General features: G+C 36.7%; 1 protein-coding gene across 4 annotated transcripts in view; it reads left to right on the top strand.

Annotated features, from left to right (window-relative positions):
- The window catches only part of APAF1 (apoptotic peptidase activating factor 1), an 82915-nt gene that overhangs the window by 44597 nt on the left and 10737 nt on the right, over nt 1–27581 (top strand). For all 4 annotated transcript variants that reach the window (XM_004464146.5, XM_058308591.2, XM_071219029.1 and 1 more), the window contains exons 17-24: nt 71–232; nt 3596–3724; nt 6458–6583; nt 8389–8508; nt 10329–10445; nt 12783–12908; nt 25727–25846; nt 26631–26756. In XM_004464146.5, coding sequence (XP_004464203.1) covers nt 71–232; nt 3596–3724; nt 6458–6583; nt 8389–8508; nt 10329–10445; nt 12783–12908; nt 25727–25846; nt 26631–26756 — 1026 coding nt within the window. The remainder of the gene's footprint in view (nt 1–70; nt 233–3595; nt 3725–6457; nt 6584–8388; nt 8509–10328; nt 10446–12782; nt 12909–25726; nt 25847–26630; nt 26757–27581) is intronic.

The following is a 27581-nucleotide window of genomic DNA, read 5'->3' on the forward strand; positions in this document are numbered from 1 at the left end:
TATGGGTGGAATTCTAGAGATGTGATTTTAGAGTACTTAATTTTTGTGTGTGTGTGTTTAACATTTGAAGCTTTGGGATGTGAGATCAGCAAATGAGAAGAAAAGCATTAATGTCAAGCAATTCTTCCTAAATTCAGAGGATCCTCAAGAGGATATGGAAGTGTTAGTAAAATGTTGTTCCTGGTCTTCTGATGGTAACAGGATAATGGTGGCAGCAAAAAATAAAATCTTTGTAAGTAATAGTTTTTTTTTAAGATTTATTTCATTTATTTATTCCCCTCTCCCCCCCTGCTTGCTGTTTGTACTTGCTGTCTGCTCTTTGTGTCTCTTCATCTTCTTTTTTTAGGAGGCATCAGGAACTGAACTTGGGACTTTCCATGTGGGAGACACTCAATGGCTTAAGCCACCTCTGCTTCCACTTGTTGTGTCTTTCATTGTGTTTCCGTGTTGTGTCTCTTTGTTGTGTCTTCTCATTGTATCTGCTTGCCACTTTGCTACTGTCCTGTAGGAGGCACCAGGAACTGAACCTGGGACCCGCCCCCCCCCATGTGATAGGCGGGTGCCCAACTGCTTGAGCCACATTGTTTTATTCTATTAGAGGTACACAATGTGTACTAATTTAAGACCCCCAAAATCCTATTATGCAGAAATAGTTTATATTGTTTAAATTCAGTGTTTCTCATATTTATTTAAATGTGGAATACTTTCTGCACCACTCCTGTATTTTACAATTTGGAGCACACTGGTTTAGGTGATTTTCAAGTTTTATGATTTGGCAACTCTGATTGAGAAATATTTGCTACTGACTGAATAAGATGTGAGATTTTTATGAAGTAAATGAGGAAGATGTGCAAAAAAAAAGTAAATGAGAAGGAAATACTTGCCTTTTCTTAAAATCTGATAATAGCTTACATTTGTGGTATTCAGAGTGCTATCACTATAATAGCCTTATGATAATAAGGAGGACTGAGTTTCAGAGCAGCCAAATAACTTGTTTAAACTTACACTGTAATTGGGAGAGCAAGGTCATCTGATTAATGTCACAGTGACCTTCTGTTCTAATAGTAATCTTCTAAATCTTTTTAAAATTTACTTATTTTATTATGATACATAGACCATAAAATTTGCCATTTTAACCATTTTTAAGTGAGCAATGTAGTGGCATTAATTACATTTAAAAAGTTACGCTAGGGAGTGGGTGTAGCTCAGTGGTTTGAGTGCCTGCTTCCCATGTATGAGGTTCCAGGTACAATCCCTGGTAACTCCTGAAAACAAAAGTTATGGTACCATTGCCCACCATCTATTATTAAAACCTTTTCATCACCCAAAACAGAAACTCTGTACCCATTAAACAATAATTCCTCATTCCTTCCCCATCCCCTCCCCAGTTCCTGGTAACTACTTTCTGTCTTTATAAATTTGCTTATTTCAGATATCTCCTATAAGTAGAATCATACTAATATTTGTCTTTTTGTTGCTTATTTCACTTAGCAAAATGTTTTCAAGGTTTATCCATATTGTAGCATGTCTCAGAACTTCATTTCTTTTTTTTTCAGCTGAGTAATATTCCATTGTATAGGTCTACCACATTCATTTGTTGATGGACACCTGAGTTGTTTCTACCTTTGGCTATTGTGAATGGAGCTGCTCTACTAGTAATTTGAAAATACTTGAAAAAGGGATATTACTTTTTAAAGGACATAATTAAAGTATAAAGTATATTTTTATAAAAATTCACTGAAGGACCTATGTAAGATTGTTATTGACCTAGTAGCTATGACCGTGACCTTGTTGCTCATAGGTTTATATCCCATTAGCAGTTAGCTAGAAGGAGAAATCTTTTCTTGTGTCTTAACTTTGTTAAAGTCTGTAAAAACAGAATTGGGACCACTGCATTTGCAAAACTTGAAGATTTTAAAAGATCTAGTGAGAGAAGAAAATAATTTTATATTGCTTACTGTTTTAAAAATCTGTAGACTGTCTCTTTATTTTGCTGTGTTGAAATAAAACTACCCTAAGATGACCATTAATTATATGTAGATCTCAATTTCCTTCTCTTTATCTTTTATTTCTTTCCAACTCTTCTGTGCTGTTATCCCCTTCCACTTGTTAGGTCTTTTTGTTTTGCTACCCAAAATAATTGGGACAGCTGCCTGTTTAGCATTTGCCAACTTTTGTCTTATCACTCTCTCACCTACTAATTATTAAGAATCACCTGTCCTGGGACGTATTTTAACTATGATTTCCTGTCCTTTGCTTTTTTTTTTTTTTTTAAGATTTACTTTTTATTTTATTTCTTTCACTTGCCCTCCCCGCCAGTTGTCTGCTCTCTGTGTCCATTCGCTGTGTGTTCTTCTGTGTCCACTTGTATTCTTGTCAGTGGCACTGGAATCTGGGTCTCCTTTTTTTTTTTTTTTTTTTAAGATTTATTTATTTATTTATTTCTCTCCCCTTCTCTCCCCACCCCGGTTGTCTCTTCTCTCTGTATCTATTTTGCTGCATCTTCTTTGTCCTCTTCTGTTGTTGTCAGCAGCACGGGAATCTATGTTTCTTTGTGTTGCCTCATCTTGTTGTGTCAGCTCTCTGTGTGTGCGGCACCATTCCTGGGCAGGCTGCACTTTCTTTCTTGCTGGGCAGCTCTCCTTATGGGGCGCACTCCTTGCGCGTGGGGCTCCCCTACGCTGGGGACACCCCTGTGTGGCAGGGCACTCCTTGCGCACATCAGCACTGCTCATGGTCCAGCTCATCACATGGGTAGGAGGCCCTGGGTTTGAACCTTGTACTTCCCATATGGTAGGTGGACGCCCTATCCGTTGGGCCAAATCTGCTTCCCTGTCCTTTGCTTTTGGCCTTCTGATCCTGAGCTGCTTGTCATCTGTGTATACTTGCAGGGCTGAATATTCATGAAACACCTTTATGGATCCCACTGGAAGCTTTTTTGTCCTTCCTGAGCACTATGACTTGGTACTTAATTGTGATACTGTGTATAAATATTCATATTATTTGGCAAAAATTTCAAAAGGGTATATTCAGCATTTAAAATCTTTCAGAAATTGAAATGAAGATGCTTGAATTACTCAAAAATAGATTTTTTTTTTGTTCAGAAATGGGGAAATGATTGTAATGGGGTAATTTGAAAGCTCTGGAGAGAAATAGAAAGGAGCTAATTTCATTTTAGCAAGCGTCTGCTCTATATTATTTTGATCATTTTCATTTAAGACTGCATTTTCTCTCTTGAATAAACAAGCACTGGGGAGAAACTGCTCTGTATGTTAATTTGGCAAGTGCATTCATTTATTTACAAAAGTTCTATTTCTTTCTAGGCCAACTTGAGAGATCATCGATGATGAATTTTCCTTTCATAAAACATGTTTCAAGATGGGCAGTATTTTAAAAGTATATGTGTATTGCTCTATATGTTATTTATGTTTGTCAATAAGTATATTAATTATCAGTAACTCTAGTATTTGTTCAGGTCTTATCGTTTATATTTGAAATAGGAGACTCTTAAAAATAAATTTACATTCAGTTTTGGTATAGCTTATGTTTTAAAATATTTTACTTTCATAATTATCTCTGTATTTTATGTTGACAGCTTTTTGACATTCATACTAGTGGCCTATTGGCAGAAATCCACACAAGTCATCATAGCACTGTCCAGTATTGTGACTTCTCCCCCCATAATCATTTGGCAGTGGTGGCTTTGTCCCAATACTGTGTGGAGGTGAGTAATTGAACTTACCTTTGAAGTTTGGGTCTCAAGAGGTACAAGAATGACAAAGAATGGGCCTTCTAAACTCTTAACCTTTGAAGATATTTGAGAAATTAGAGTATTTTCTTTTTAAAGACATAGCTTAAGGATATCAAAATATCTAACCAGTTTTGTTACTTTAAAAGTGATTGAAAACTCGATTTGACAATATGATGGGGAACGGCAGGACCGTTCATCAAACATTTATTGAGTGTGTAGCATGTGCAGGGGTTTAGGGGAAAAATGGAATGACCACTGGGTTCCTAGCAGAAACATGGCATCTCGTAAATAGTATAGACACATAGTCTTTTCTTCTAGAAAAGAAATGATGAGACATGAGTCTAGTTCCCATATCTTAGATCATTGAGAAGGATAAAATGAAAGTTATATTTAGAAGTGGTTAAGAAAGGCAGTTTATCCAAGTACTTATTAATGAAATGACTCCTATAAATAAGTTGTTTATAATTTTGCACTTTGATAGGTTTTATATTCAGTTTATGACTAACTTCTCTTGGAAGAATTCCACTACTGGAAGAATTATAGTGACTTACTATATATTAATTTGTTCCAAAAGCAATGAATTCCCTCATATTTTTCCTCCAAAGACAGATTAGTTTATCCATGCTTTCTCACTTCCCTTTCCTTGGGTGGGTCTTACCACCAGTTAATTTGAAGACTCTTGAGATTGCAGTTCTAAGAAAATGGATCTTTATCTGGAAAAGAGGGAAATTTATTTGATCCTCAGGCCGCTTCTTAAGAGACCCTTGACTTCTGCAAGCACTTCTTCACTGTTCTCACTTCTTCAGTAATCTCTGCTTATTTCAATGGGTTTTAGTGAGATTGCCAACCTTGCCTTTTACTGCAAGGCATTGGGGAGAGTTGCTGAACTCTAGTATGGTGGTATAAAGGTGAGAGTGAAGAAATGAACTCTGTAGGCTCCTCCTAATTCTGAATACGGCAGTGCAACTAATGCTAAAGACCATGCCTGCTCAGAACCTTTCCTTTACAAAAGAAGTGAGTGTGAAAATCTCCGGTTCTGATTGAAACAGAGGGAAGTAAAGTGCTATGGGCATTATTCTCTTGGTCAGAGGCCTTGAATTGGAAAATTCAGATTTGCTAGATCTTAAACCCTTACCTGTAGATCCTCAAGGCATGTGTGGCTGGAATTGTTCCCTCTCTGAGTTTTGTCAGGATTTTTGGGAGTATAGGAGCAAATTTTCGGGTACACCAGGGGTTCTTAACAAGGGGTCCATGAGCTTGAATTGAAATTCAAAAAAGCGTTATTCTTGTGGGGACGTGTTGGTATGGATGTGATATATTTATTAAATAATACACAGGATCGTGTGGACTTAGTAAGGGGTCCATGGTTTTCACCTTATTGGCAAAGGGGGTCTGTGACACAAAAAAGAACCTTGCTCTATACCTTCTTCCAGCCTTTCCTGTCACTTCTAAAATCCTTACCCTCTGGTTTCCTGAGAAAGCACCAGGAAACAATGTTTACCTATTCGAAATGTAGGGACTCTGTTTTGGAGACTGAGCAACAAAGAAATGATGAGGGAGAGGGAGGTGGGGAGAATAAGGAGAGAAGAGAGAGAAAGAATTTCAAGGGAGAGTTTTTAGTTGTGAACTACTTTCATTTCTGGCTTTTAGCTCTGTATGTCCCAGCTTGGACTATAGAGGTAAGGCAGAGAAAATTTCATATAATTAGTTTGTAACCATAGAACTCACTGATTGAAAACCATTGGAAGTGTGATGAAGTGCTTGCTTTGTCCATGCTGGTTCTGAAATCATAAAGTAGGCCTGTAATTCAAAGTGTAATGAGAGGAACTCAGGCACATATGGTACTTCATTAGACTGGAATGTATTTGAGTAATTTACTGCAAAGCCCAGGACAAAATACAGCCAGGCTGACTGCATACATTGACAATTTGTAGTAAGAATGGATAACAGAAAACGTATCCATGTTGCAATTACTGCATTCGTTTATTTTAGGGTTTTGCACTCACTTAAAATAATGTTTAGATGGCAGTATTAATAGAAAATAGTCTGAATATGGGAGCTACTTAATATTTATTCTGATAATTTTTAGATTGACTTCAGAAAACTAGATAAAACATTTGCATGATTCTGACGTCAAACCTTTATAATAAGTTATATTCAGAGAAATCTCACTCCCCCCTACTCTTTTTTTCTCTCCTTCATAGATTATCAGTTTTGTTTTTATTTGAACCTTCCAGTGTTTCTTTTTTGCATATATAATCAGATATCCATATGTATATGCTTATCTATATCCATCTATATATTCACATATTTATATTTACATCTCTTATATGAAAGGTAGTTCAGTATAGCATATATACTCTTCTGCACTTCACTTTTTTTCATGTTAGTAAAATATCCTGGAGAGTACCTATTATCAGTGTACAAAGATTTTTTTTTAAACCCCTCTTTACAAGCTGCATACTATTTCATAGTGAGATTTCTGCAGTTTATTAATGGTCATTTGAGTTGTTTCCGATTTTTGTTATTAAAAATAATGATGCAATGAATAATCTTCTGCTTAAGTATTTTATATTTTTGCTAGTATGTTTTTGGGCTTTATTCTTGGAAATTGTATTGTTGGGTAATTTCTGCTATTTTCAGCATTCTTGCTATATTCAATATGCTTATGAGTATAATTTTCTATATGCTTTGTCTGTTCTGTAGTTGTGGAATATAGAGTCATGTTTAAAAGTAGCTGACTGCAGAGGACATTTAAGTTGGGTTCATTGTGTGATGTTTTCTCCTGATGGATCATCGTTTTTGACATCTTCTGATGACCAGACAATCAGGGTGAGAAATAATTGAAGTTTTCATTTTAAAAATTTACTTTGTACAGACTAAGAAATTGATGGGCAGCAGTAGGGGAAGTAAAACAGTAAGTGCCAGGTCCATATTCACCCTGGAAATGTCTGTTATATGAAATATAACAGTTTCCTTCAGTCCATGTTCATTGAGTATTACCATGACCCAGGTGCTGGAGAAGTTAAATGCTTGAAATGTATTTTGGTTAATATAAATATATTATGTTTGATTCCTCAGAATAATTTTTGACTCTTCCTCTACATTGAATTCCCATATCCATCCAATTACTTGCCAATTCTATTGTATCCCACCTTTCCATTGTCTATCATTTATCTCTGTTTTTCCATTCCTACTGTCCAAGTTCAGGCCCTTATTACCTATTACCTCTGTTGTTGTATTAGTCTCTGAAGTGAGTCTTTTCTTACTTATTAACTATTCTACATGCTGTTTCTAAAATATTTTCCTAATGTATGATACAATCATGTCATTTTTGCTCAAAAACATACATTGGCTCCCCATTACCTACCAAAGTAAACTATTATTAGTGAGTCTTCCATTTAAGCTTCACTATATCCTGACTTTCAGTTTATTCCTACAAGTAACTGATGGTGGACTGCTTACATTTTCCCAAACACCCTGTAGTTCCTTGCTTCTGTACTTTGAACTGTGTGGTTTCTTACGTTTAGAATACCTTATTTCCTTATATCTATCCTTGTTGAAATCTCAATAATCCCACAAGACCCATTAGCCTTCTATGTAGTATTCCCTATAGCCCATTTGGGTATATGTCTCTCTCCTTTAATGCCACATTACTTGATGTAATTTTCTTATGGTGTTTATTAAATTCTGCTTTGAATTTAATTATAGTTTTGATATACTCCTCCATTGCTGCACTGCTTATCTGACTTGTTCACACTATATCTTGGATTATAAGCTCCTTGAGGGCAGAGACCCTAGTTGGAGTCTGTAGCATGTAATACAGTGTTTTGTACAAATTGTACTGAACATGTATTGATTTACTAATTCTCACAACAGTCCTATTTACAGCTGAGGAAATAGGCACCAAAAGTTTAAGTCAATGTTGTGAAGTGCAGGTCTTAATGATCTTGAGCCAGGATATAAATTGATGCACTATGCCTTTCATCAAGAAAGTCTTGTTGGTGCTAGCTCCTTATGTTGTTGTAAACTGGTATCAAATAGTTGAAGAACCAGCAGCAGGTCCTTTAGTACACTGCTTTGCATGCACTGGTTTAAGAACCTGTCCAAAGTCATAGCTTTAGGTATAACTGGGATTCATTTTGGGGCATTTTGGGTCCAGAACCCATAACTCTTAATAATAACTGCTTCGGGGAGTGGATGTAGCTCATGTGTTGAGTGCCTGCTTCCCATGTATGAGGTCCAGCTTCAATCCCCAGTATCTCTTAAAAGAAAAGAAAAGAAAACAAACAAACGAAAAAACCAGCTCTTGTTAGGGAGCAGCTATAGCTCAGTGGTTGAGTGCCTGCTTCCCAGGTGTGAGGTCCTAGATTCATTCCCTTGTACTTCCTTTAAAAGAAAAAAAATTAACAACAACAAAAAAATAATAACTTCTTCCTACTATGTATCTGTTAATAAATATTTATTGAATTGAATTATAATCTAATAATTGAAAATTTTCCAACATCATAAACATTTTGAATCTGAAACATGGTTTGCATCTTGCTTTAAGGCTAAGACTTGTTTTTACATTATTTCAAAGGATGAATTGAGAATATACAGGTATCTTATTTTAATTTCTTTTCACTCTTAACCAGCTCTGGGAGACAAAGAAAGTCTGTAAGAACTCTGCTATTGTGTTAAAGCAAGAAATAGATGTTGTGTTTCAGGAGAACGAAGTGATGATTCTTGCAGTTGATAATATAAGACGTCTGCAAGTGAGTATTTTTTTAGAAAACAATAGGAAAAATAATTTTGCTTGAAACTCATAATTCACAGTTTTTCTTGTTTGTATTTGGACTTAGGATTAGTTATAATTTTATAGAACCTAAAAAATGCCAGTAGACATTAGATGAATAAATACATGGGTCTTAAGCTGAGGCTCTGATGATGCCAGTATTTAGAATTAAATTAGGTGATACTTCGCCTCACCTCATTCCTCTCCTGTTGGTATCTATGATCATATTCCTTAATTTTTATGTAGGAAAGGAATGCCATGGGAAGGAACTTGAACTTGTCCACAGTAGGGATTCAGACATATCTGATGGAGTATGTGAGGGGGACAGACATACCAATAGAAGCCTTATTTCAGGGAAGGATAATACTGTTTCTCTGAAAGAACAAAATTCACCTTAAGTGCAGAAGTCTGACCTATTGGACCTGAAGTGGAAGGGGCTGGGCTTCACATCCTAAAGTATAACCTGTTCATTCATTCGTTTACTCACACAGTTGTTTACTAAATATTTATTGAATGCTTGTAATGTTCCCTGAGAAGGAAAAAGTTGTATAGTAAAACTACTGTAGTGAAAGAACTGTATCACTTTGGGATCCAAACAGCTGTACTTCAGACCCTTACCTCAACAAAAGGTGGAACTTGTAAGGGGAAGGCATTTCTGACTACCTGAAGAGAAAAGGAGCCCTAGAAATCCATTGGCAGAGGAATGATATTTAGTAGCTCTAAGTGGTAGGTGATGAAAGAAAGAGCAGATGCCCTAAGAAACATTGGCATTCAAGAACAGGCTAGTACTGTTGTGTTGGTGGTAGGATGGTTGTGGGAAAATTTAGAGGATTTCATTTATGTGAACAAAGCAGTTTTTAGTTACTACTTTAAAAAGGTATCTGGAAATTTACCTTTGAGAGAAGCAAGATATTCGGCTTTTAGTAGTTTAGTCTTCATTTTAAATGTCTAATAGATCAGAAACTGCTAGGTAAAATATTATAAAGAATAAACTACCTGTGATCATTGTACCTGGAACAAAGATGTCTGTTTATTTCATGTTGAAAAATAATTCAGGATTTTTAGGTTGTAACACTAAGCTATAGAGAGTTGGCTGATAATTGATTTAAACTTCAGAAATATTTTCCCAGGTCACATGTTTGAATTGAGTAGTAGGGCATTTTTAATAGTGGGATTTAAAAAAAATAATCATGGCATTGGTACAGATTATGAAATTGGTTAGTCTTAGTTTAGGCATTACAAGTTCAGCAATCCAAATTATGCTTGTGTTTCTCCAGTGTACCTCCCTTCCTCTGTCCAAAAGAAAAAGAATTTTAATTTACACTGTTTCTTGAGTAATTAGGAAGATATAAACCCATTTTAATTTGGACTTGTCTTTTTATGAAATGTCTGTCTTAGTTCCATTTCAGTAACCCTCTTGAAAAATGTCAGAAAAGTGAATTTTAACAAATGATAACCTATTAAAATGGGCTTTGTGAAGAAATGGAAAAGAGGGTATGGAGCTATCAGTGGGATTACAAATCAGAGAGATGTGTCTCAGGTGGTAGGCACAGCAGCTGCTTTATAAACCTTTTAAAGCTCATTTTATTTTACAAAAATGTATTTGAACCAAAAAAGTGAAATGAAATGAAAGCATGAAGTGCTAAATGCAGCTGCTGAGATGAGGATAGGGTTTTGTTGTTCCCTGGGAGAACTTGTTGGTTATTTTCTGTTTTTTTTTTTTTCAATCGAAGTCTCCTTTCTAAAGAACAAAAACTGCTCTTACAACCTAATAATTGATTGTGCCTTATATTTCATTAGCTAATTAATGGGAAAACAGGTCATATCGATTATCTGACTGAAGCTCAAGTTAGTTGCTGTTGCTTAAGTCCACATCTTCAGTATGTTGCTTTCGGAGATGAAGATGGAACCCTTGAGGTATATGGTTATAGTCTTCAGAGTCATTCTATGCAGTATATATATTTATTTAAAATTAATTATATGTCTGATATATAGGCTTATATACTAAAAAAGCCTTCCTATGTTATATTAATCATTCCATTAGACCAAAATAATCTTATAATCCAGTTGGTTCTATATTATTCAGATTGCCTTTACTACTATTTTTCATACTTATTTTTTTGTATTCCTTATTCTCTACCTAGTTGTTTTGCTATTAGGGGTTTGTATTCCTTATTCTCTACCTAGTTGTTTTGCTATTAGGGGTTTACCTGAGTATGCAAAGAGCATATTTTTTTCTCCTCTTAGAAACTCAACCATTTGGGGATGTAAGTTTTGAATTTGGTCTGATGAAGTTTATTGGGAATATCAATGCAGCATTGCCTTATGCGTCCCCATTTCACCACCCTTTGCTATTCTTTTGATATTTATTAGAAATATACCTATTTACCACTTGAAATACTTAATTTATCAAATAAGACCAAATAAAAAACAAAATCAGCTTGTAAGGCAAAAAGTCATTTTGGATAAAAATAATTGATTTATCACATGACATTCATTACAAAAGCATATTTTCTCTAGCTATATAATAGTTTTTTTTTTTAAAGAACAGTGGCTTCTTTTTTGCACTTTCTTTCACTTTGGGTTTTTGAAATTATTTCTTAATTGATCACTATCCTCATTTATTTTACTTTGGATTCATTTTCATGAGCAATTACACAAATATTCTCTGGTTTGTATTGCCCCGCAAACAGGAGAGTATATGTTTATACACAAAGTGAAGAAGGAAGCATTTGTAAAGTGATATCAATGCTATAGTATATTTGCCGAGGCATTGTAGTATGGATTCAGCATTAAGGCTTTATTTTGTCCTCATTCTTGTGAAAAATTACTTATTAATTGTTAAGATGGGTGCTATTCTGAAAAAATATATTGGTTTTAAGCAAGGGATGATTTGTGGGTCTTACCCTCTTAGTCTCATATATCAAACTTGTATATTATTATTTATTTTTAAGAGATTCTTAGTCTCCCCCCCTTTTTTTTTTTGCCTTGTGCCAAGCCAACACCATATTCCTTTGTTTTTACTAAGTACTTTTAAATAAGCCTTCCAGATAGTTCAAGAAAATAATTCACGAAACATGCATGTGCCTTTTCCATATCCTTATCTCCCTCCAAGTCATCAAATACTAAAAATAATATATTATGAACTTTATAAAACTACCAATATTTGGCTGATTTTAACCTATAAAATGGCAGTTTTGTATGGTTCAGTCTAGTATTATCACTTAATAACAATTACAACTACCATTTATTAGGTGTTTATTGTGCTAGATGCTTTCATTGAATTTTTTATATCATCCTGGATGGTAGGTATTATTGTCCTCGTTTTGCAGGCATATAAACTCTTTGTTATTATAACTTTCAAAAAATTAGTGAATGGCAGAGCTAGGATTCAAACCAAGGTCTTTGGACTATGTACTCAGCTATTATGCTGTCCTGCCCTTCCCTTCCCCCATCAGAAATTGCAAGAATGTCCATCCTGCTATTTAGGAAGGCTTTTCATTTACACAGTTCCCCTTTGCTTTCTAAGAGGCCTTTTTTTGAAACATGTAGGTTAGGTTTGAATTTCTGAAATCTTACTTTTTACCAGTATCTGTATTTTCCTTAGTCTTCCCTTGAGTACATTTTTATTTGTTTGGGAAAAGAAACCATATTTATTTATTGATTGATTGATTGCATGTGTACATTTGAAGGCCTCTTGACTTAGTCATTATTTTTTTAAATTTCTGTTAGCACTTTATCTCGGTACTTCAGCATGTTGGTCTTTAACCCTCTTAAATCTTCACAGCACGCTGCCCCCCAGCCTTCTCATATTCTCCCTTTCTTTAACTGTCTCTCTTGTCATCCTTTATCTTTCCTTGTCTCTTGTTTTATGAAGAGCTTGCCTTGTTTCATCCAGGATTTTTTTTCTTTCTCCTCTCTCTTCCATCTCAGAAGTCATTTTCTTTTTGGAGATTGAGCCCCGACTGCCACTTATTTGATGAATTGGGTAGTTGAATGCTCACAAGGACCACTGAATCCTACTGCTGTCTGATCATTTCTTTATTTTAGGGTGCGTGTGTCCACCTATGTGTGTGCATATGCTTGCATTTAAGTATGTGTACATTCGCGTTTTGTTAGTTAAACTGAAAGCACTTTGAGATGGATATTCAATATCCTTCTGTAGTTTTAATTTTAGTCTAAATCTTAGGGGTATAATGCCTGGGTGTTGCTGTATTTCTTTGTATTAATTTTCTGTGGTTTTCTTTTTTGAAGATTTTAGAACTTCTGAACAGCAGAATCTTCCGATCCAGGATTGGGCATAAGAAAGCCATACGGCACATCCAGTTCACAGCCAATGGGAAGACTCTTATTTCAAGCTCCGATGATTCTGCAATTCAGGTGAGAAAGAGGATGAACCCCTAACATATGTAATAATGAATATGAGCAATTTTATTATGGCTCATATCTGGTATACATTTTAAAGATTTTTAAAGATTTATACCACTTTGGGCAGGCATTCATATTATGCACATGGGTTTAGATGAAACTTATTCCTGCTTCATATTTTTCTGTGTGTGAGCCAGGGAATATGACTTAAAACCTTCCCCTAGAAGGTTATTTATTTTAAAAACCAAGGGTTCATTTGCACTTTCCCATCTGCCTTGGTATTGGATTTTTTTCAATAAATATTTTGTCACATTTATGTAATTTCTCCTGATTTTTCTTTATAATAGTAAAATCTGATGAAAACAATTTCATTCTTTTCTTGTAAGAATAAAATATCTATCACAGAGAAGAAATCCAGTGAAAAAAAGAATAGTATACTTTAATACAGGAATGAGCATATAGACACTAAGCTTAAATAAGTCATATTTAAAATAAATATGTAAAATATATAAATAAATTATTCTTTACAATTTATTTTATTTTTATCAATGTTCCAATGCACATAATTTTAAAATTCAAATTGCTTATTATGAAAAATAAGCCCCCATTTCTCATTCTTTGTAAGTCATCATTTTTAGCTTGCAGATGTTTCTTCTGATGTTTACCTTTGTGCCCCCAAATGGCGTGCTCATAGTGCTAATTCTTGATTTTTCTATTTGAGTTATTTTCTACTAACTTCCTTCCCTATAGTAAGATGAGGTCTTGGCTCTTTCACCTCCCATCTGTCTTACCTTCATCATATATGCACCCATGCATGCTAACATACCTGTTTATCACATCAATAAAATTTTAACAAATTAGGTCATTAGTGTCATTATTAAGACTAAGTAGATGCTGTTTACAGCTAACCATGGATTGCACTATAAATGTTTTTCCTGCCTTGATGAAATTTAGGAATATTCTCTTTTCATATTAAGTTTGGCTGCATAGAATTGGAAATTATTTTATCCTAAAACTTTGAAGACATTGCTACAGTTTTCTTCAAGTTCTAAAGTTCACGTCTAGAAGTCTGAAATAATTCTGATTCCTAATCTTCCTCTCTAGAAGATTTTAGGATCTTCTCTTTGTTCCTAGAATTTTGAAATTTCATGATGGTGTGCCTTAGTGTAGGTTTGTTTTTATCCAATGTTGTAAGTTGTATTAGTCGGCCAAAGGGGGGCTGATGCAAATACCAGAAATTGGTTCGTTTTTATAAAGGGTATTTATTTGGGGTAGGAGCTTACAGTTACCAGACCATAAAGCATAAGTAACTTCCCTCACTAAAGTCTATTTCCATGAGCAAGATGGCTGCTGACGTCTGTGAGGGTTCAGGCTTCCTAGGTTCCTCTGGACTCAGCTCCTCTGTTTCCTTTATAAGGGCAGCTGTAGACTATGAGGTTCTCTAAGCTTTGCCTCTTTCCACAAGGTCAGCTGTAGATTGTCAGGCGAACAGTTCTGTCTCTTTCCCTGGGGCTCCAGCTTAAGACTTAAGTATGAAACTCCAATATCAAAACTCCGACATTAAAAGCCCTCAAATCTGGTCTTTGCTGTGCCTTTCATCTGTGAGTCCCCACCCTTTGGTCACACAAGAGGTTAACATAATTCCTTAATCAAGTAAACCTATGAATCCAATATTATCTAATATGCCCAGAGGAAAAGATCAGTTTATAAACAATCCATTATTTCTTTTTGGAATTCATCAATAATATCAATCTGCTACATAAATATTCAGTATTACTTCTCAGTTTGGAAGTTTCTAATTTTAAGTTCAGCAAAGTTTTCTTAATTTTCATCTTCCTGCTGTTCTTCTGGGTCCCATTTTCTTATTTCTGCTAAGTCAGTTACTCTATTAGTTTTCTAGGGCTGCTGTAACAAAGTACCACACACTTAGCGGTTTAAAACAACAGGAATGAGTACTGATATAAAAACATTCTTCCATGAACTAGAACAAATGAACATTACTATTAATTACAAGGTGTTAATAGTAGGGAATATGTGGGGAAAATACCCCTAATATAAACTATGGACCATAGTTAACAGTAATATTTTAATATTCTTTAATCAGTTGTAACAGAAGCACCACACCAATGCTACGTATCAGTCAATAATAGGGGATATAAAGGGTATGGGGTATAAAACAATGAAAATGTTCTAACAGAGTGGGTGTAGCTTACTGGATGAGTGCCTTCTTTGCATGTATGAGGTCCTGGGTTCAATCCCCAATAACTCCTTAAAAAAAAATTCCAAAATTGTGGTGATGAATGCAGAACTTGTGATTATATTGAGAACTATTGCTTGTGATGTGAATAAAACTGCTTTTTGTCCCCACCCTACCCCCAACAAACAGAAATATATTCTCTTACAGTTCTGGAGGCCATCAGGGTTCTCTATCTGGAATTAACGTGTTGGCGAGGCCGTGTTTGCTCCAATGGCTAGCATTGGGTGGTGGCTGGCAATCCTTGGCATTCCATGGCTTGTAGCTGCAAAACTCTGGACTTCTCCCCTGTGTGTCTCTTTTCCTTGTCTCTTTCTCTTTTTCTTGTAAGGATACCAGTCCTATTAGATTAGGGTCCACCCAAATTCATATGACCTCATCCTAAATTGGTAACATCTATAAAGACCCTATTTCCAAATACAATCATATCCACAGATACCAGGGGTTAGGATTTTAGCATATCCTTTTGGAGGACAAAATTTCAACCCATAACAGTTATATTATGTATAACAGTATCCTGCTTGATACCCCCCAACATTGTGTTGCTGTTATCCCCTTTTCCTTTCTCTTCACCTGTAACTTCTTTTTTTTTCCTCTCCCCTTCCCTGCCCCCCCCAAGTTGTTTACTCTCAGTGTCCATTCGCTGTATTCTTCTGTGTCCACTTGTATTCTTGTCAGCGGCACCCGGTATCTGTGTTTCGTTTTGTTGCGTCAGCTCTCTGTGTGTGCGGCTCCATTCCTGGGCAAGCTGCACTTTTTTTCGCACTGGGCAGCTGTCCTTGCATGTGGGACTCCCCTACGCTGGGGACACCCTGCGTGGCACGGCACTCCTTGCGCGCATCAGCACTGTGCATGGGCCAGCTCATCACATGGGTCAGGAGGCCCTGGGTTTGAACCTTGACCCTCCCATGTGGTAGGCAGACGCCCTATCTATTGGGCCAAATCCACTTCCCATTCACCTGTAACTTTAATAGGGTTTAGAAGTAAAGGAATTGAATTCATGTGTTCATCAGAAGTCACTATATATTCTTTTATTTAGTATATATATGTCTTATAGTGACAATATTTAATGAACTATGCTGCTAGAAGTGTTTTGGAAAAATATTTTTTGTTAGTATAAAATAGTCTCTGTGAGTCCTGTGAAGGTGAATGATTGGAATGAAATTTGCCTTCAGTGCAGAAATTTATTTATTATGGGCTCCCACAATACTGGTTTATTAAGCTGTGAAACTTAGTGTGCTATCTACCTTTCTTCCTCTCCAGATGTCTTTGAAATGGGTAAAACTAAACTACATCTGATGAAATCCTGCTGAGACATTATATACTGTATTGCCTTTCTGTCAAAAGCTAAATTCATAAGGTTTATGACTAGCTTGAAGATCAGATATTTTCAGCCAGAGGGAGAAATAAATTTTAGAAATATTTTTAGAAAAATGTTAGATTATTTTTAGAAATATAAGTTGTCTTCCATCCTCTTTTTCTGTTCTGCTCAGAATACTTTTTAAAATTTAAAATATTTTTATTTTAAATAAAATAAATATTTTATTTTCAAGTAATGATTATTTGGGTTTGTGTTTTAGTTTTAGTTTAGGTGGAGGTTTGTTTTAATAATCCTAGTATTCCCAGTGTCTGGAATGTAGTAAAGGTTCAGTAAATCTTTGTTAAACTGAACTAGAATTATTGCCCAATTTGAGGAATCAGCTGACCCGATTATCACACCTAGAGCTGTGAAAATTGAGTGTGTCTCAGTAGTTTTTTGTTCTTTTACCTTGAGGTAAATAAAGCCCAAGTAGTAGCCATGTTCACCTGGGCCAAGGGATAAGAATATATTGGTTCCTGTAGATATAAGAAGATTCTTTAGCATTTTAAAAGTATGAATTTTATTATTTATAAGCAGAAGAAATTCTACTGTATATATACATTGTAATAATTGTAGCTGAAGATAGATATCCCCAAACTCAACCTTAATACATACTAATGCTGGTAGAGCTTTAGCTAGCATCATAAGGTCATTCAATTAGCAGAGTTGAGTCAAACAATGAAACTATCCCTGCTTTCACTGCTTTATCAGAAAGCTTCTGTAACAAAATTACTATTTTTAATCTCCCTTCAGTGACTGTCAAATTCTTTGTTACATCTGCTCAGTAAGTCTCTCTGACTTCCTGATATGGAGAGCAGCAGTAAGAACACTGAATCAGGCATAGCTAGGATTGGCAATGTCTGTCAACCAAGAGGAGCTGTTAATGGTAGCTCCTGATCCTCTAGTCCAGTAGAGCCCAGAAAGGAAGAGGACAGAGCTAGAAAATTCCTAATGAAAATGGTCCTAGGGTATTTTATGCTTCTTCACACAGGGTGTCCTTCCTTTCCTTTCTGGTATAATTTGAAGAGCCAGAAAACCCACTCCTTCTTTTGCTTCCCCAGAATCTTTCTTTGGGTTCTTAAAAAGACTGAAATTCCCAATTCATTTCTCTTTAGAATTACTTTCCTCCAGCTTTTCTTGCTCTCATACAGAAAACCTACTCCTAATATCCTGCTTCTGTGAATGTGCACTCTGAGACAGAAAATATGAAGAAATCTGAGAACCATGGCTTTGAGGGGAAAGTGACTGCTAAACATGAAGGATAAAAGAGTAAATAAAGAGGAATAAGATAGTTATCATTTCTTTTACAAGTTTGCCTAAACCTGATCGGAAATGACTTAAAGACATTTCTACTGTTTAACCTTTGCCTATCAAAAACTAGAAAGGAAACGTTACTAATGTGCGTACGTTGGGTGTTGGCTGATTTTTCCACATCTTTTTTTCTTTAAACAATTTATTTGTTTTTAATTGTGGTAAAATATATATAACATAAAAATCATTTTAATGATCAAAGAACAATTCTTTGATATTAAGTTCATTGACAATACTGTGTAACTTTCACCACTATTTCTAGACTATTTTCATCATTCCAAATCAAAACACATCATCGTTTAGTAATAAATTTTTTCTTTTGCATGTGGATATCCAGTTTTCCCAGTACCATTTGTTGAAGAGACTAGTATTTCCCCATCGGATGGACTTGGCACCCTTGTTGAAAATCAACTGGCCATAATATGGGTTTTATCTCTGGACTGTCAATTTGATTCCATGGTCTATATGTCTGTCCTTATGCCAGTACTACACTATTTTAATTACTTAGCTTTGTAGTAAGTTGTCAAAATTCCAGCAGCCTTTTTTGCAGAAATGGAAAAGCTGATCCTCAAATTCATATAGAATTGCAAGGAGCCCTGAATAGCCAAAACAATTTTTTTAAAAAGCAGTTTTATTGACATAGATTTACATACCATACAGTCTATCCAAAATGTATAATCAATAGCTTATAATAAAATCACAAGTGTTGTGCATTGTTTTCTTCCTATTTTTATTCCTCATGTTAAAAAACAGAGGAAAATTCTGTTGGAAACTGCCTGATTGAACTACAGCTCAGAGGTTCAGTTTCATGGAACTGTCTAAGCTGTTTCTTTGAATACCTTCCTGACCTTTTTTTCCTCTGTTCCTCCTTACAGAACCCAAGTTCCAGCAAAACTGAACTCTGATCAGGCCCCTATGATATTTTTCTTGCTTTCCTGCTCCAGCACATTCATTCTGTTTGAAATACCTTTCTCTACTCAGTTTCTGAATCTCACTTTCAAACCATTCCTCAAACCTACTTTGAGTACATTATTTCTGTGAAGTCTTCTTTAAGGAATCACTCTTTTGAGTTCCAGGGAACTTTTATCTCCATTATTATCTCTTTTGTAGGTTTTTTTTTTTAGTGACTTATTTCCTCTGCTAGACTCCTAGGTTTTTTTGTTCTTTATGCTAGATCCTTGTTTGATTTGTATTTGCCTTACGTGTATGTGCTAGATCAATGTTTCTTACATAAATTAATTTGAAGTTAAGAATTAATAAGGATTTTGTTAAATCTGTAATTTCAATCTAGGATCATGGAATATTCTTCCTTTTATTTACATCTTCTTTGATTTCCTTTAACAATGTTGTATCGTTTTCTGTGTACAAGTCCGTTATATCTTCAGTTAAGTTTATTCCTAGTGAAATTTTATTATAAGTGGAATTTTTTCTTCATTTCCTCCTCAGATTTCTCTTTATTGGTGTACAGAAATACTACTGATTTTTGCACGTTGATCTTATATCCTGCCATTTTACTGAACATGTTTATCCACTCTAGAAGCTTTGTTGTAGATTTCTCTGGGCTTTCTAGGTATAGGATCACGCAAATAGTGAAATTTTTACTTCTTTCTTTCCAATTTGTATGCTTTTATATCTTTTTCTTGCCTAAGTGCTTGAGCAAGTACTTCTAACACAATGTTAAAAAAGAGCAGTGACAGTGAGCATCCTTGTCTTGTTCCAGATCTTAGAGGGAGAGCTTTTAGCATTTCATCATTGAATATGATCTTAACTGTGAGATTTTCATATATACCCTTTATCATATTGAGGAAATTTCCTTCTATTCTTACTTTTTGAGGTATTTTTATCAAGAAAGGGTGATTTAATGCAATCCCAATAAAAATTACAACAGCCTTTTTTACTGAATTGGAAAAGCTAATTATGAAATTTATTTGGAAGGGCAAGGGGCCCTGAAGAGCCAAAAACATATTGAAAAAGAAAAATGAAATTAGAGGAATCACACTTACCTGGCTTTATTTATTTATTTATTTTAAGATTTATTTTTTATTTATTTCTCTCCCCTCCTCCCCCACCCCAGTTGTCTGCTCTCTGTGTCCATTCACTGTGTGTTCTTCTGTGACCGCTTCTATCCTTATCAGCGGCACCGGGAATCTGTGTTTCTTTTTGTTGTATCATCTTGTTGCATCAGCTCTCCGTGTGTGCAGCACCATTCTTGGGCAGGCTGTACTTTCTTTTGTGCTGGGTGGCTCTCCTTATGGGGCGCACTCCTTGCCTGTGGGACTCCCCTACATGGGGGACACCTCTATGTGGGGGACACCCCTGCGTGGCAGGGCACTCCTTGCGTGCATCAGCACCACGCATGGGCCAGCTCCACACGGGTCATGGAGGCCTGGGGTTTGAACCGCAGACCTCCCATGTGGTAGGCGGACGCCCTATCCATTGGGCAAAGTCCGCTTTTCCTTACCTGACTTTAAACATACTACAGGGAGTGGATGTGGTTCAAGCAGTTGGGCATCTGCTTTCCACACGGGAGGTCCCAGTTCAATTCCCAACCCCAGTACCTCAAAAAAACAAACAAAAAAACAAACATACTACAGAGCTTCAGTGGTCAAAACTACATGGATACAAGGGTAGACATACTGACCAGTGGAACCGAATTGAGTGTTCTGATATAGATCCTTGCATATACAGTTAACTGATATTCAACAGGACCACCAAGCCCACTCACCTGGGACCAAATGGCCTCTTCCAAAAATGGTGCTTGGAGAACTGGATATCCATAACCAAAAGAATGAGAGAGGATCACTGTCTCACGCCCTTTACAAAAATTAACCCAAGATGGATCAAAGATCTAAATATAAGAGCTAAGACCATAAAGGTCCTAAAAGATAATGTAGGGAAGCAACTAGGAGATCTTATAGTAAATAATGGTTTCATAAATTTTTTACCCAAAGCGTGAGCAACAAAAGAAAAATAGATAAATGGGACCTTGTCAAAATTAAAAATTTGTGCTTCAAAGGAGTATGTCAAGAAAGTGAAAAGGCAGCCTACTCAATGGAGAAAATATTTGGGAACGATCTATCATATAAGGGCCTAATATTTAGCATATCTAAAGAAATCCTATATTTCAAAAATAAAAAGACATTTATTTGAAAAATGGGCAAGAGATTTGAATAGACACTTCTCCAAAGCAGAGATACAGATGGCTAAAAAGCACATGAAAAGATGCTCAACATCACTAGCTATTAGGGAAATGCAAATCAAAACTACAATGAGATATCATCTTATACCTTATTAGACTGGCAACTGTTTAAAAAACAGAGGACTACTAGTGTTGGTGAGGATATGGGGGAAAGGGAACCCTCATCCACTGCTGGTGAGAAAGCAGAATTGTGCAGCCATTGTGGAGGACAGTTTGGCAGTTCCTCAGGAAGCTAACTGTAGAACTGCCATATGATCCAGCAATCCCACTTCTGGGTATATATCCAGAAGAACTGAAAGCAGGGATATGAACATATATATATATGCACACCAATGTTCATAGAAGCATTATTCACTATTGCCAAAAGAAGAAGCAACCCATGTATTCATCAACAGATGAATGGATAAGCAAATTGTGGTATATACATACAATGAAATGGAATATTACTCAGATGTAAAAAGGAATGCAGTATAACACAGGATAACATGGATGAATTTTGAAAACCTTTTGTTGAGTGAAGCAAGCCAGTCACTGATATGACTTAAGCAAGTTGAGTGGACTCACAGAGCTAGAGTCTGTAAGATGGATCAACAGGAGACAAAAGAGAGTAAGGGTGATGAGCTTATACTCAATATGGGCAAAATCTTTGATGAGGTGGAAGGGTATGGTTGGGCAGTAGGTGTGGGTGATAGTGGTGCAGTGACGTGATTGGGTTCTATGGTGCAGGTATGCGAGGGGGAGTAGGGTGGGAGGTTGGGTTGGACTATCTGTTGAAATGGGGAGAGGGTTGGAGGAAAGAACAGGTGAACTCTGAGGATTTGCAGGTCTGTGGTTAAAACTACAATGGTGGGAATGTTGTTTTGGCAAATACAGCATGGTGTAGGTCATTGAGGTGGGGAATATGTGGGATAGGGTGCCCCTGTGGCATGTCTATGTGGAATATGACAGTCATCTTGTCATAGTGTGTTATTTCAGTGGGTGGAGACCCAAATAATTAACAAGAAAATATCAGACTCCCATCCTTGGAAGTCCTGTGTTCTCTCAGGAACATAGGCAGTGCCTGATAAAAGAAAACAGACCAGTATGTCAAGCCCTCAATGTTATTGCATGTAATTATGAACCTTATTCTTCAAAAATTGAGATTTAGTGGTTGCCATAGTTTCTGAGGAGTCAGGGAGGGAAGAAGAGAATAGATGGAACATAGGGCATTGGAATTTTTATGCATGATCTTGAAATAACAGGAACAGGCCATTTTAAATTTTGTCAAAACTTATTTGGTATAAAATGTAAACCATAATGTAAATCATTGACCATGGTTAGCAGCAATGCTTCATTATTTGTACATCAATTGTAACAAATGTACCATCCACATATAAAATGTTATCTGTAGGGGAGAGTGGGACAGGGGGAGGGTGTTGGGTCTATGGGAATACCCTGTATTTTCTATGTGACTTTTCTGTAACCTAAAGCTTCTTTGAAGATAAAGTGAAAAAATAAGACAATGGGGAAACATACAGAAGAAATTGTCCCTGTACATAAAAGATAACAGATCTTACAGTGATGAAAGACAATGAGTAAAAGTTGTATTTTATTTTTTAAAATTATTTTTGTATTTTGTTATTTTTTGTTATTATTATTTTCTTATTAATTTTATTTGTTTTGTTTTTGTTTTTTTTTGGCTTTATTTTTGGGGAGGTTGTGGATTGCAAAAGGGTCACAACTGTGGCAGGGCAGGATCCCTGGTGCGGGGTGTCGGTGATGGGGAGATATGTGGGGAAGGGTGCACCTGGGGCATGCCTCTAAGGCATATGAATATGTTCAACTGTTCATGGGGTGTTATCTTAGTGGGTGGAGACTGACATAATAACTGAAAGAATATTGAATTCCTATCCTGAGGAGTCCTGCTACATTCTCTAATAGAGTGGCAAGAATTCCCCAACTATGTGGGCAGTGCCTTGTGAACGAGGACAGGCCCTTGATATTGATTGCATTTTTGAACCTTTTCTTGTGAAATTAAAACTTAGCCTAGTATTATATATTGCCTAAGAGTTACCTCTTGAAAGCTTCCTTGTTGCTCAAATGTGTACTCTCTTTAAGTCAAACTTAGCATACAAACATACTACCTTTCCCCTGGTGTGGGACATGACTCCTGGGCATAAGCCTCCCTGGCACTGAGGGATTATCACTAAGGGCTGACTAGCGATGTATCTGGAAAAAGACCTAGACCAAAAGGGGGAAATATTAAATACAAGTGAGTTTTTATGGTGACAAGATATCAAATTGAGTCCGGAGGTCATTTCAGAGGTTACGCTTATGCACATCTCAGCAGGAGCTCATTAACTGCACAGTAAACAGTTCCTCAAACTTTGGGGCTCCTGAGTGCTCCAGAGACATCTATAAAGTATAAGCAGGGCAGACAATCTTGGGAATTGGGCACCCTGTCAGTGGGCCTTTCTTTGGAATTTATGCTCCCCAATGTAACAGAGTTAGATTCTTTATTTTTTTAAAGATTTATTTATTTCTCCCTACCCTTTCATTGTTTGCACTTGCTGTGTCTGTCCGTTGTCTTTATTTCTTTAGAAGGCACTGGGAGCTGAACCCAGGACTGCCAATGTGGGAGGGAGGCACCCAATCACCTGAGCCACCTCCGACCCCTGCCTTGCTGTGTCTCTCATTGTGTTTTTCCTCCCTGTATCTCTTGTTCCTCCAGCTTGCTGCACCTGCTCGTTGCATCAGCTCACTGTCTTCTTTAGGAGGCATCGGGGACCGAATCACAGACCTCCCATGTGGTAGGCAGGAATTCAGTTGCCTGAGCCACATCTGCTTCCCATAGATTCATTTATAATTTCCCTACATATGGCTCTTCTGCTCCTTTCATTTGAATCTATAATTAGCACTATACTCATTAAATATATGTCCCAGAGACTTAAATCTTCCATCTGTTTATATGCTGGTTGAGCCCTGAATCTCAGCAGAGTTGCAACCCCTACTCTCCCACTCATTGGACTCACCCAGGACAACTAACAAAGGGATGATGACGAACAATGCCTAGCCCAAAAAACAGTATCTACAGCTGCAAGCAGGACAGTTCATCCATCTGCCCCATGGGATCTAAGCCCCCCTCTCAATAGAAACAGAGTGGATATCACCATCCCCAAAGCCTCAAGATTGGGGAATGAACAATAGGCTAAAGTAGACTTATTATTATTCTATTATAGACTTATTGTTATGCAATGGAGGAACTGTATCATTGATATAAAGGCAGTGGCCACCAGAGATTCTGAGAGAAGGGAGAGGGAAGAATAGGTATAACGTGGGGGCAGTTTTGGGACATTGGAATGGTCTTGTGTGACATTGCAATGACAGATGCAGGCCATTATACATTTTGTCAAAATCTATAAAATTATGCAGGACAGAGGGTATACTATAATGTAAACTATAGTCTAAGACTAGTAGCAGTGCTTTAGTATATGTTCATCAATTATAACAAATGTACCACACTAATGAAAGAGTTGTTAATGTGGGACAGTGTGGAAGGGGGAGGGAGTGGGATATATAGGAATCCTCTCTCTTTTTTTTTTTTAAGACTTATTTATTTATTTCCCCTCTCTCCCATCGTTGTTTGCTCTTGCTGTGTTTGTTCATTGTGTGCTTGTCTTCCTTTTAAGAGGCACCAGAAACAGAACCTGGGACCTCTCATGTGGGAGGGAGGCACCTAACTGCTTGAGGCACCTCTGCTCCCTGCTTTTTTTGGTCTCTAATTATGTTTTCCTCCTTGTGTCTCATGTTGCGTCATCTTGTTGTATCAGCTTGCTGCACCAGCCCATTGCATCAATTCTCTCATGTGGTAGGTGGGAGCTCAATAACTTGAACCACATCTGTTTCCCAACCCTCTATGTTTTTTATATAACTTTCATCTAATCAAAAGCTTCTTTAAAAATAAAGAGGTATTAACAAAATAAACATTTTAAAAAAGGGCCCTAACTGTTATTGCTTTGATTTTGTTAAGAGATGTTTTTTATATGGCCTCTGGTAGAGTAATAAATTCCTGTTCCATTCACCTTTATTCCTGCAATATATCTGCGAATGACATTTTATGTCAGTTTTTCTTATTATTTCAATTCTCCTTCCTCCCTTCATGCCTGAGGAGTTTTTCCTGGAACTCAATGTGACAAATAATGCACTATAGCTTCTCTCATATAGAAGAATGCTGTTGGGGATAGCTAAGATCTTTGAAGCTTGGAAATTCCATGACTTTGTTTGAAACTGCTTTGGTTAGCCCACCTTCCCAGGCAATTGGGCCAGCTTCGTTGTAGCCAGGATTTGCAGACTTGCCCAGTTTGTAGGGTTCAGATAACTGAACATGTAACTGGGATAATTTTCTCTGGAAAATTTAATCAGATGGTAAGCTTACTGGCATATTGTGACTTTTCTCTATCTTCTGGTATAATTAACTGTTCTCCAAGCAACTAGGAAAACAAATTTTATTTAGGAGGAAATGTATTTTGTTTTGCTTCTCTAGTCAAGTTAATTAACCCTAACTTTTCTCTTTCCTGTAAAATGTGGATATTATATTCTTTTACTGAAATGTCATGAGGATAAAGACTCTAAACAAGAGAGAGTATACTTCCCTAACCACCCCTCCATCCCCCGCCGTAGGATATTATTGGAAGAAGTTATAACAGACTTATTTCTTTGATATTCAGGTATGGAATTGGCAGTCAGAGGAGTATGTCTTTCTGCAAGCCCATCAGGAAACAGTGACAGACTTTAGGCTGTTGAAAAATTCAAGACTGCTTTCTTGGTCTTTTGATGGAACCGTGAAGGTAATTTGAAGCATGTTATGTTCGTTTTTTAAAAAGTATTCTAATACTTTTTTTAAAAAAAGTATTCTAATACTTCTTTTAAAAAAGTATTAGAGTGGATTATATTATGTTAGCCAAACATAGCTTATTTAGCTTATTTATTTGTTTGTTTGTTTTTAAAGATTTATTTATTTCTCTCCCCTTCCCATCCCCCAGTTGTCTGCTTTTCTGTGTCCATTTGCTGTGTGTTTTGTGTCCGCTTGTATTCTTGTCAATGGCACCAGGAATCTGTGTCTCTTTTTGTTGTATCATCTTGCTGCATCAGCTCTCCGTGTGTGCGGCCCCACTTCTGGGCAGGTTGTGCTTTTTTCTTGTGGGGTGGCTCTCCTTACGGGGCGCACTGCTTGTGCGTGGGGCTCCCCTACACGGGGGACAACCCTGTATGGCATAGCACTCCTTGCGCACATCAGCACTATGCATGGGCCAGCTCATCACACGGGTCAGGAAGCCCTGGGTATCGAACCCTAGACCCTCCATATGGTAGGCAGATGCTCTATTAGTTGAGCCACAACCGCTTCCTTAGCTTTTTTATTTTTGTTTTTCATGCCTGTTTTCTGTGTTCTGCAGTCACTACATCAGCTGTGTGCTTATGAGCATTTATACTGAAGGGCACCAAGAGGAAAGAGTTCTGAATAACCAATTTGCTAAAGGTCTTGTGTTACAGATATGACTTGTAGGTGATCATGCTAAATATTACAAAATGTTCTTGCAAGTGTTAACTTTTGAGAGTTTTTTTTTTTTAAAGGTATGGAATATTATTACTGGAAGAATAGAAAAAGATTTTGTCTGTCACCAGGATACAGTACTTTCTTGTGATATTTCTCCTGATGTTACCAAATTTTCATCTACCTCTGCTGACAAGACTGCAAAGGTAGGTCAATCAATTGAAATGAGCATGCATAAAACTTTGGTATATTGATTATGTATCATGAGTCCAAATAACGTGTAATAAAACAGCGTAAGAGTTTTTGTCTACGTGTCTGTTTCCTATTCTTTTAGCTTTTGGATTATGCCCATTGGCATTATGTAGGTGTTGAATAGATTGAATGAATGACATTGAGGACTTCAGATTTCACTCTTTCTGATTATTTTTTTCTTTTACTAATCTAATACAATCTCTACTGCATATTATAGGCAATGCAAATCATTGAAAGGGATTTAAACTTAATTGCATCCCATAGTAAATTCTTATATCTCTGAAGTAAGTTGAGGCTTTTGAAAATCACATCCCAGTGAAATGATGCTGCTTGCTGCTTCTCCATCGCTATTACTGATATCACTGTCTACCCTTCTTTCCAAACTACAAGCCTTGGAACTGTCTGAGACTCTATCCTTTCTTTCATGCTCTGTTGATTGCTCTTCATTGTCTCTTGAATCTCTCTTCCCTTCTGTGCCCCCACTGCCCTTTTCTTTTTTTTTGTTATAGATCTACTTTTTAAAATTTATTTCTCTCCCCTCCCCACTCCCCCCATTGTCTGCTCTTTGTGTCCATTTGCTGTGTGTTTTTCTGTGTCTGCTTGTATTCTCATTAGGTGGCTCTGGGAACCAATCCTGGGACCTTCCGGAGTAGGAGAGAGGCAATTACTCTCTTGCACTACCTCAGCTCCCTGTTCTGCTACATCTTATTTTCTGTCCTCTGTGTCTCTTGTTGCATCATCTTGCTGCACCAGCTCTCTGTGTTGGCTGGCACTCCTGC

This window comes from Dasypus novemcinctus, chromosome 12 (assembly GCF_030445035.2).
Source record: "Dasypus novemcinctus isolate mDasNov1 chromosome 12, mDasNov1.1.hap2, whole genome shotgun sequence".
Lineage (NCBI taxonomy): Eukaryota > Metazoa > Chordata > Mammalia > Cingulata > Dasypodidae > Dasypus > Dasypus novemcinctus.